The 11,038-nt window shown below is 39.6% G+C and overlaps 3 protein-coding genes across 4 annotated transcripts in view; all 3 read right to left on the bottom strand.

Annotated features, from left to right (window-relative positions):
- LOC103456941 (gamma-crystallin M3-like) overlaps positions 1 to 11,038 on the bottom strand; it is a 28,680-nt gene that overhangs the window by 1,868 nt on the left and 15,774 nt on the right. The gene's annotated exons all lie outside the window — the stretch shown is intronic.
- LOC103482054 (gamma-crystallin M2-like) lies at positions 3,023 to 3,842 on the bottom strand. Its single transcript, XM_008437969.2, has 3 exons — positions 3,751 to 3,842; positions 3,435 to 3,677; positions 3,023 to 3,340 (listed from the first exon to the last, which is right to left on the bottom strand). Exons 1-3 carry the CDS (start codon positions 3,781 to 3,783, stop codon positions 3,062 to 3,064), a joined length of 555 nt encoding a protein of 184 aa, XP_008436191.1. The 5' UTR covers positions 3,784 to 3,842; the 3' UTR covers positions 3,023 to 3,061.
- Positions 9,574 to 10,432, bottom strand: LOC103482069 (gamma-crystallin M3-like). The gene is made up of 3 exons (XM_008437989.1): positions 10,325 to 10,432; positions 9,990 to 10,232; positions 9,574 to 9,902 (listed from the first exon to the last, which is right to left on the bottom strand). Exons 1-3 carry the CDS (start codon positions 10,331 to 10,333, stop codon positions 9,630 to 9,632), a joined length of 525 nt encoding a protein of 174 aa, XP_008436211.1. The 5' UTR covers positions 10,334 to 10,432; the 3' UTR covers positions 9,574 to 9,629.

Below are 11,038 nucleotides of genomic sequence, written 5' to 3' on the forward strand. Positions count from 1 at the left end.
CACTGTGAAAAAAATCACAGAATTGTTTGGTTTTTGATTTTGGATTACACTTAAATGTTTAAGTTGAATAAACCAAATGTTATATCTGGCAAAAAATACCCTGAGTAATTTCAGTGAATGCAGTTTTTACAAGCTATTCAAACCAATGTTTGTGAAAATATATTTACATACCTACTTATCTCATTGATTGTAATTTTTTTGTTTGTTTGTTTGTTTGTTTGTACTAACCACCCCCAGTCCTGGTTACTGCTAGATCTGTAGGATCTGTATTTCAGGTACATTTTTCAACAAAATTGTACATGATACATTTCACACTAACCACAGAATTTAATTTTATGTTTTGCCATTGTTTCATCTGGCACTTCTTTACACTCGTTTGGAGCTGTGTAGCCCGAGATAGAATATCTGTAATTTATTTATTACATTTGTAAAAATGTGTGGGCCTATGGAAAAAAWTTTTTTCTTGTGTTGCAAACAAAGTAAGTCGTTTCTCTGTATTTCACTGTAGATGTCCTGGAATTATAAAGAGACATTGGCTTGCATATGAATGCAAGTCAGTGCATTCATATTTTACACATGGTTCAGTTCTCTAGAACCAATCTCCCTGAGAGGGGTTGGTGCACCACCAACACTGTTTATTGTGGGGGTGGTGTACTGTCAATGTATTGACTTGCATATGAATGAAAGTCAATGCATTCATTGACAATGTGACGATAGTGTTGCTCAAACATGGTTGGTGTTATGGCTTCCAAAGATTTCAATTTTGCTCTCATCTGAACATGCTATCTTATCCCAGTACTTTAGAGACTAGTCCAAAAGCAGCAAACTTCATATAAGCTTCAGTATGCAATGGAGTTGTGCATGCAATTTTTAGAAGCTATGGCTGCTGAAAGAGTTGCTCATTGTGTTCTTTAAAACAATTGCTACTTCCATGTCTAATGGCAGCTCTTCGCAAATGATCCTTGGCTCTTGGACAACTCTTCTGATAATATTTGACAATCCTTATCAGAAATTTTGTGATGAACACCTGGTCATGCTCAGTTTATGGTCAAAGTATGTACTTTCCACTTCTGCATTATGCCACAACAGTGCTCATTGGAATGTTCAATAGTTTAGAAATCCTTCTGTAAACAGTGCCATCAGAATGTTTTGCAATTATAAGGTTTCTAAGGTCTTGCAATGTGGGATCACACAATGGTCCTCAAAGGCAGGGAACTTGGTGGTTTGATCCTGGGCTACAGACGGTGACTCTTGGGACATACAATGTCCCAAGAGCTAGGTCAGGAAGGAACCTGAGCTGGTGTGCGAGGTTGAGAGGTTCAGGTCAAAAATAGCCTGGCTCACCTGGATACACGGTTCTGGCTCTAGAACCAATCTCCCTGAGGGGTTGGTGCACCACCAACACTCTTTATAGTGGGGATGGTGTACTGCTGACCTCAACTCATGATGGTGTGGGTCATTGGGCGCAAAACTGCGAAGACCTCAATCTCACAAGCATGTTTCTGAAGTTACCCAGGTGGTCAGTCCAGGGGGAGGATGAGATTGGTCCTTTTTTCCTCAGGGCTCCCAATGTTGTGGGTTTGTGCTGGCTCATGACATCCACTGTTCCCCTGCATTGGCAGACCAGGTTGGTGTGTTCCAGCTACGGGGGGTCACACTCTTAAGCCTTCATGGTAAGGTTTATTCAGGAGTTCTGGAGAGCAGTGTGTGTTGGTTAGTTGAAATTCAGATTCAGAAAGAGCAGTGTGGTTTTTGTCCTGGTCGTGAAACACTGGACCACCTCTGCAGCCTCAGCAGGTTCCTGAAGGGTGAATGGGATTTCTCCCAACCAGTCTTCAAGGGATTTGTGAACTTGGTCAAGACATTTGACCATTTCCCTCTGGGAATCGTGTGAGGGCTACTCCGGGAGTATGAGATACCAGGCCCTTTAATACGGACTGTTATGTCCCTGTATGACTAATGTCGGAGCTTGATGTGCGTTGCGGGCAGTAAATCGGGCAAGTTTCTGATGAGAATTGGACTCCACCAAGGTTGCCCTTTGACACCAAATTTGTTAACTTTTATGGACAGAATTTCTAGGTGCAGTCAAGGTGTTGAGGTGATCCATTTTGGTAGCTTTAGGACCGTGTCTCTGGAAGACCAAGGAATACGTTTGAGGCACCATGTTTCTCGGCTGGCCTGGGAATTGCCTATTGATTCCCCCAGAGGAACTGACCCAAGTGGCCAGGGAGAGGCAAGTTTGGTTCTCCATACTTAGGCTGCTGCCCCCATGAACAGACTCTGGATAAGTGGAAGAAAATGGATGGATAGATGAATGGATTGATGTCTTGACAGAGTTCTTTGCTTTTACCTATTATGAAATGTTCCTTGTGTGACACCTTGGTAAAAGACGCACTTTTATAAGCGATCAGTTCGGACTGAACTAGCTGATATTCAGTGGCACTGACAAGGAGCAGGATCGCTTTCTGATCACTGATAAATTTTCCATGCATTTTTTCCCCACCCTTCCTGCATATTTTTAATGCTTTTTCCCTGTGTCATTTCACACTTAGCTGAATTTCTGAACATATTTGTTTTGGTTTCTTTCTAACTATGGCTTACTTCGGTTATCACCAACACCTGGTGAATTTAACGTCAATAGCACTTTAAAAAATATGTTTCTCTTTTTAGCTGATGTATTAAAGTTAATTACGCAGAAACCAATGTTTTCAAGCCTTTATTTATGTTAACGATCGTTTTGTTAATAGTGAATGAAAACAATGGTTAAATGTATTTGTCTTTTTAGGAATGCTTGCATTATTTTCTGTTAGAAACAAAGTGTTTCTGTAAAAATAATTCAGATTTGTGTCTCATATTTCTTATAGCTAACCTTTCGGTAGCTCAATAATCTTGAACGATCTCAGTTGCTCGAATTACTTTTATTCAGTGAAGTCAATCATTTAATACCAGGAATCCATGATCCTCCTCAAGCTCATGAACCTCATGAATCAGGTGTTAATAAACAATCATGACAAAATTATCATAATTTTAAGATACTTTTATTCACCGGCATTAAACATATTTAATACCAGGAATCCATGATCCTCCTCATGCTCATGAACCTCATGCCTCCATATCCCATCTCCCTGAAGCTCCTGTACTCTCCAGGCCTCATGTACATCATCCTGCCTCTGTAGTGGGGGTGCTCGTACATCAGCCAGTGGCCATCCATCACATGGCAGGACATGCAGTCAGACATGCGGTAGCGATCCATGAAGGAGTCACAGTCATCCATACACTCATGCATGTGACCTCCAAAGTTCTCCCTCTCATAGATCCTCATTCTATAGGATCCCCGGTACTGTAAAAGGAATTGAATCAGAAAATTCAAAGGTTGGTTTCGGTATCATCACAGTTCAGGTCAATTTTACAAACCTGATGAGTTTCCAACCCACCATGGGAATCATACGACAAGATCTGATTGAACCACTCCAACCCATCATGCTCATGCAGTCACCGTACTCTCCCCTCCTGAAGAAGTACTGGTTTCCCATGTAGTTGGGGTGGTCATAAACCATAAAGCAGCCGCTCTCCACCCTGCAGGAGTGACACCTGCTCATGTAGGAGTGCATGTCAGCACAGTCGCTCATGCACTCATAGTGGCGACCCATAAAGTTCCTATCCTCGTAGAAAATGATCTGAGAAAGAAAGAATTGAACATTTGATACAATTGACAACATATAATTTATTAATCTCTTAAGGATTGCCTACCTTGCCCCTCATGTTCATGTTGGTGTTGGTCATGGTTGCTGCAGATGAGTGGTTGCTGTAGCTCCTGTTCTGCCTTCCTACCTGGTTTAACCCTTTCCTTTTATACCTGAGCAAATGTAAAGCACCACTGACTGCCCCTTTACAAAAGCCCTGAATCAGCAACATGCTCTAGAGCTTCACAGAATGCCGAGGTTATGTTTAGTTTTTTTTTTTTTTTTGTCTTTGGTCTTTAGAAAGGCTTTTCTGTCATATATGAACAAGCAGCATTTTGAACTGTGCCTGTAACATGTCAATAGGCTGAATCATGTGACTGTTAAGAATAATGTGTTGATGTCTTGTATGTAAGGTATATGATGTTTCCTCAGTAGTCATCTAAAATTTACGTTTTACCATCACATTGAGAACACTGTAACAAAACATTTGATAATTTACATTAGTTGGAGAAAAGTATCTACTCATCAAAAATTAACATAATATAAAATATTTATTTGTTTATAAGAACTAAATGAACTAACAGTCAACCAGTGGGGTAAACGTTGATAAATAAATGCTAGACTAATTAAATCTTAGGCTTTGTCTTAATTTAAGTTGGCTACAATGACAATAAATCATTCTTTAGCTAATATTCTCATTATAGCCAACATAAGCTAACCCCATGGTTTACTTCTATAAAAGATGAGAATAAAAAAAATCACTAGACTTTTCAAATCCAAATCCTATATATCCATAAAGCACATTTAAAAACAAGTTTGCCAAAATGATGTACTAATATTAAAATTAATAAAATACACAAATATTTAAAGCATTCAAAAATAGAGCAGAGAAAACATAAGACCATTTCAAGCCACAACTAATAGTAGACAATGGGGAAAAAAATTGCTTTTAAAAGAGACTTAGACACGGAAAGCAAAGATGCATGGACAATGTCTAGAACTATTTTGTTCCAAAGTTTGGGAGCCATAACAGAAAAGACTCAATCTCTTTTCAACATCCACCTTGTTTTTGGATCGACTAAAAGAACATAGTWGGCTGATAAGGGCATGCAAAGAAAGATAAGGCTGGAGAAAATCCAACAACAACAAGGGAGAAAGACCATTCAAGCTTTTATAATGTAAGCTAACAATAAAATTTTCAATTAATTCTTTAGACAAACAGACTTCAGTTCTGTTACTGTATCAGGTTACAGTCCTTTGATGATGGTGCAATATTATAAACAGTAAAGAAGCTTGTTCTCAACTAGACTGCTTCGGCCCTGAGCCGAGTGCCTCTCTATTGCCTCTGGATCCGTGTTAATCCTAAATTAGCTGCCTACAGTCCAAGACTGTTCTAGTTTCAGCCCCAACCCAAATGCCTCCTTATTAGCTCTGGATCCCAGCACCAGAGTTTTAATCCCAAATTAGCTGCCTAAAGTTTTTTGAAGTCCAATATATCTTGGACTGCCTGCAGTCTGCAGGAGAAGCGGGACTGATGTGGGTTTTTTTTTACCCCCTAAGGTGCAGGGAGGTCGGGAAGCGTATCGATGGGGAAAAGGCAGACTGACATAAACCTTTTAAAACAACGGAAATAATTTCGGTATTCTGATTATTGAAATTTAAAAGTGCTGTGGTACTGTTGTTCTATCACACCCGTTTCATACCGGACCACTTACAGCAGTGTTTTTCAACCTTTTTTGAGCCAAGGTACATTATTTTAATTGAAAAAATCTCGAGGCACACCACCAACCAAAAATATAAACAAAGATACTCTGTAGCCGCCTATATTACATATATAGTCATTCTTATCAAAGACTCTTGAATAGGAATCAAATAAACACAAAAATGCATTTTTATCACATTTTACATTTCTTATTTCAAATTGCACTTAACACGTCCACTTCAAAAATACACCTGAATAGTGCCACAACACTGTGGTGTTAAATTTAAAAAAGTTGTAGAAAACTTCAAACTGTTTTACAAACTAACTAATCCACAAGCATTCTTTTAGCCGGAATACAGAAAATAATTCTTATTCTGAAAGAAGCAATAATATTTGGGAAACATTTCACTTCATATTCACTGTTACAATATGAAGAGTTGCATGTACAAAATGTCAATATCTGTATATTTTACCCACCTAGTGTGAAACCTGTGCATGTTTGGATGAAAACAGCTGATTTTCTGGCAGAAATTGAAGATAAAGCTCTTTCTCAACAGCTCTCAGTCTCTCTCTGGTTTTAGTTTTTATAATAGCCAGGCTGGAGAAGCTCACTTCACACAGATATGTTGTGGGACATGGACCCATGTTATTTCCAACCCAACTACTGCTGAGCTTCTCTGTCCTTTCCATCACTGTCGTCACAGTCTGGCTAGATACAATGCTCTCACCGCTACCTGTAACATTCATGCATCACYRATTCTCTTGTTGTAATGTAAAATGCTGTGTACCTACTGCCATCTAGTGGTAAGAAAATTACATGATTMCGCCGCTAGTCACTGCTACAGCAGACACTCAAAGATGGCATTATTTGCAGATAATTCATTTTCAAAAAATCTTTTAAAATCAATTACCGTATTTTTTGGACTATAGAGCGCACCATACTAGCACCTTCAATTTTTTTTTGAAAAAAACAAAAACAAAAAACAAAACAAAACTGGAAGCTGCTCTCAGTTTTCCATAAGGACCCAGCAGAGGGCTGCGTCCTAATAAATCTGCTGCATATATTAAGGACGCAGCACTCCGTCTCCAAAGCCGAACCATGGTTTCGTTCACACCGAGCCCCCTGGTGGCTGAAGAGAAATACACAGCAAAGCCACATCGGGCTACAATCCGCATGGTTCAAAGCTTAGAAAAAAAGTAGCAGCTTATCGTCCGGAAAATACGGTACCGTAGGTGAAATTGAATAATTTCCACGGCACACCTGACGATCACTCACGGCACACTAGTGTGCCGCGGAACAGTGGTTGAAAAACACTGACTTACAGCACCCGTGTTAACGCTATAAAATGAACGCTCTCTAGCGTGGTATCACCCTTGGAGGGATTTCTTTATTTAAATTGGTTCATTTTTCAGAGTGATACAAAGTGAAGGTATCGTAATTTTAGTAATTACATGTTTATAAGAGCGATTTTCTGTTGTCCTTCCATGGAAGCGTGCAGCTTTCAAATGGAAATAAAACACTTTTAATATAAGTTGCTGCTTAACATGATCACAGAACTGCCAAAACATGTACAAAAATACCAGACAAAGTGAATCTCAGCAACGTCATCAGCCAGAGCACCTCTGAACTGATGCGGTGAAGCTACTAGCAGGAGAACGAAGCTGCACCAAGAAGCTACAAACACTGAATAGAAGGAGAGCTGCCATCGATACAGTTGCAGCCAAGCATAATTTAATGTTACACAACACAGTTTTACCAAGTTGCTCAAAGTCTAAACTGGTATTGTTGTGCATTTAAGGTGTAAAGTTTACCTTCGACCAAACGCCCCCCAAAGGAATCTCAGCGCCCCCCTTTTGTAAAAAATTTCGCCAGCGCCCCCTGCCGTCCTCTGAACGCCCTCTGGGGGGCGGTACCGCCCACATTGAGAACCGATAATCTAGAGTATTTCTGCTTCATCCTCTGTATCTAGAGATGATTGTACTCTCCCCTAGATCAGGCAGAGAAGAAATAGAAAACAGGATAGAAGATGGTTGGTAGGGTCTTTTAACAGGTGATACAGTAATGGCAGGGGTCAGGACAGAGGTGGGGATACAGAAGGCCAAGAAGCATTTTCTGTTCTGCCATCAGTTTCGTCCTTTCTGTTCACTCTTTGTTTGCATTCTGTATCCTTTTTTATTCAGTCATCCACCACTTAAAACATTTTTAATTTCTTTATGCAGCCTATAAATTCTTTACACAAATTCTCTTTACCCTTCTTAATTTATGTTCGTTATCCTTTTAGTATTTTGTCAACCTTAATATAAAGGAGCTGTACATTCTTTCAGGGACATATGCAAACTTGGAACCCATGAACGCAAACTTTCTTCTTTTAAAGAAGGAGATCTTATTCCTCTGAGAAGATCTTCTCCATAGCCCAGATAATCAGTTTATGCATTCACACTACTCCTATTAACTTTTAGCATGACCCTATTTTCCTCAAACAGAAAATGCCCCGATAACTCACGAGGTTCCCTTAACATGGGACTTAAAAGGATCCAGGATTAGTTGAACATATTGGCCTAAATGTGTAATTTTCCTATTACTCATAATTACTTAAAAAATGGACATCTTTTGTTATATTTTTCACCAATAGAGATCGTAATTTTTTCACCGATGGGTTGATGACCATAATGGTCCATTCTGTACTGGAGCCTACGGAGTAAACACAGGAAGGCTAACTTTACCCGAGTAGTTGTTTATCATATTGCGTTTGCCTGGTGTAATTTTAGATAATGCCACACTGTGTCACTATTGAGTGTAATTTAAAAAAAAAAAAAATTGAGGAGAATCTTTATAATTTCCCACATGAAAGAAAGGAGAGCCAGAGTGAAACACAACTTCTGAAGGACCTAATCTGGACCCTGCACATTTTTTCACAACACTTTGAGTCATTTATGCCAGCAGAAGTAACGAAGGCAATTGTTACCTTAACGAGCTAAAAATAAATTATATAGTCGCAGAACAACACAGAGACAGACAGGACAAACAGCCATGCACTCACACACTCATACATACCTAGGGAGCATTTAGAGAGAGGAATTAACCTGATAGTCATGTTTTTGGACTGTGGGAGGAAACTGGAGAACCCAGAGAGAACCCAGGCATGCACAGGGAGAACATGCAAACTCCATGCAGAAAGACCCCGGGCTGGGATTCTAACCCAGGACCTTCTTGCTGTAAGGCAACAGTGCTAATGACTAAATAGAGTCCACGTGTATGGAATCTAATCTTAGTACAAATCCAGCTGCTCTTTGATGCCTTGGAGGTTTGTTAAGAAAATATTGAGGACAAAACAGTATCATAAAAAAGTTTAAAGCAGGATTGGGCAATAAAAATACTTTCCAAACTTTGAACATCTCATTGTTCAATCCATCATCCGGTGATGAAAAGAGTATGGCACAACTGTAAGCCTTGAAACACCATGCACACTGTCAAATATGTTGCTGTTAGACGTTAGAGTGGTGTGGAGGTTCACCTTCCAACAAGACAACCACCCTAAGCATAATATCTGGGGATGCACTGGAATCGCCCAGTCAAAGTCCAGACCTAAACTCAAACAAGAATCTGTGGGAAGATCTGAAAAGTACTGTTCACAAACACTCTTTAGTCAGAGCAGCTGAATCTGACTGAGCTTAAGCTGTTTTTCAAAGAGGAATGGGCAAAAATTTCAGTCACTAGATGTGCAAATCTGGCAGAGACAAACCCTAAAAGACTTGCAGCTTGAATTCCAGCAAAAGGTGGAACACAGCGGAACGTCCTAATTAAACTCTAGTCTTATCAACTTTTTAAATAAATATAACATTAAGATGAGAACTGGTCAATGGGCACAATATATATATATTTCATTTTTTGTATGAAAATTAAATCTAATAAAGCAAGAGTGAGAGACAGAGTGGCTCAGCWTGCATTTAAACTGACTTGTCCTTACCCGTTCTAGCCCGTAGATTTGTGCCAGGTATAAAACTTTTTTAGAATATTGCAGTGTTTATAATGTAAACATTACATTTTAAAACTGTGTCAGTTTTAAAAGAAGTTAATTTTGTGCATTTCCCAGATTTCCTGATTTTGCATAAACGTCACAAAGTACATGTGACTAGAAATATTACACAAATCATATCACCAAAAGAAGATAATTTGACTCAACAAGATGGAACATTTTGAAACTTTAATTTACTTATTGTGTGTTTGTAACAAACACTTGTTTTTACATATCCACCATACGCCTCATGCTCATGAACCTGGTTCCTCCATATCCCATCTCCCTGAAGCTCCTGTACTCTCCAGGCCTCATGTACATCATCTTGCCTCTGTAGTGGGGCTGCTCGTACATCAGCCAGTGACCATCCATCACATGGCAGGACATGCAGTCAGACATGCGGTAGCGGTCCATGATGGAGTCACAGTCATCCATCAGCTCATACATCTGACCACCAAAGTTCTCCCTCTCGTAGATCCTCATCCTGTAGGATCCCCTGTACTGTTAAAAACACAACACATCACATTTAGGTTTTGTTTTTAATCCCTCAACATTCGCCTTAGAAATCCGCAGATGTTTTAAGTTTACCATGGGGATCATACGACAAGACCTGATGCAGTCTCTCATGCCCATCATGCTCATGTAGTCAGCATACTCGCCCCTTCTGAAAATATACTGGTTTCCCATGTAGTTGGGACGATCATAGCCAATAAAGCAGCCGCTCTCCACTCTGCAGGAGTGACACCTGCTCAGGAAGGAGGACATGTCGGCACAGTCGCTCATGCACTCATAGGAGCGTCCTTGGAAGTTTCTGTCCTCATAAAAAATTATCTAGGAAGAAGTGAATTGATATTAACAACTTTAAATAAGATATGGAAAGTTTCATAAATGGCACACAGTAGAAAAAAGGCAAGTGTGCTTACCTTCCCCATAGTTGTGGCGGGAATGTCGATTCTTGTGAGAATGGAGTTGAGCTACACTAGCGGCTGTACTGTTTTAACTGCTACTTTTATACCTGATCTAACTCAAAGAATCTGTGGCTCTCATTGTATAAATCCCTGACTCAGCATCATGGTATGGAGGCCTATAGAGTGCAAAGGGTTATTTGGCACATATCCATGTGACACAATCCCCTAGAAGACTTATGTAAGTCAACACAATGAGGACATTTGAAGCGACAATACGTAGTGACAGACAATAATCCCTTTATCACGTTTCAAAACACACTGTATGGGCCTACCACTGTTATATGAACAGTTTGAAGGCATGCAGATTCCTTTGTGTAATCACAACAGTTCAACATGCCAGTATGCTATGTACATTGCTTTGAACAAAGCTTTTACAGCTGTTTGTAGAAACCTGAATTGTAAATTTTTTAGGAAGATGTTACATACCGACAGCCAATTAGGAGCCAAGTTGTGTGTTGGATGTATTTTGTTCTTCTTTAAGAGATTTTGTAAATCTCAAAATTAAAAATTTACACTTTGTTGTGTTTTGGTGGAAATTTATCAAGTGTAATAATTAGTATGTAACTTGTTTAGCCCTTATTTTTTAATATTAATCCATCCATCCGGCATTTTATGCCGCTTATCCAGGGTCGGGTCGTGGGGGCAGCAGCTTCAGAAGGGAGGCCCAGA

This window comes from Poecilia reticulata, linkage group LG2 (assembly GCF_000633615.1).
Source record: "Poecilia reticulata strain Guanapo linkage group LG2, Guppy_female_1.0+MT, whole genome shotgun sequence".
Classification (NCBI taxonomy): Eukaryota; Metazoa; Chordata; class Actinopteri; order Cyprinodontiformes; family Poeciliidae; genus Poecilia; species Poecilia reticulata.

Bases quoted from the DNA above. Each gene is read 5' to 3' on its own strand.
- LOC103482054 (XM_008437969.2), bottom strand. From the start codon at position 3,783: ATGACCAACACCAACATGAACATGAGGGGCAAG. The intron at 3,678-3,750 runs GTAGGCAATCCT...TTTCTTTCTCAG, and splicing joins ACATGAACATGAGGGGCAAG to ATCATTTTCTACGAGGATAG. The intron at 3,341-3,434 runs GTGGGTTGGAAA...TTCCTTTTACAG, and splicing joins CTTGTCGTATGATTCCCATG to TACCGGGGATCCTATAGAAT.
- LOC103482069 (XM_008437989.1), bottom strand. The intron at 9,903-9,989 runs GTAAACTTAAAA...TGTTTTTAACAG, and splicing joins CTTGTCGTATGATCCCCATG to TACAGGGGATCCTACAGGAT.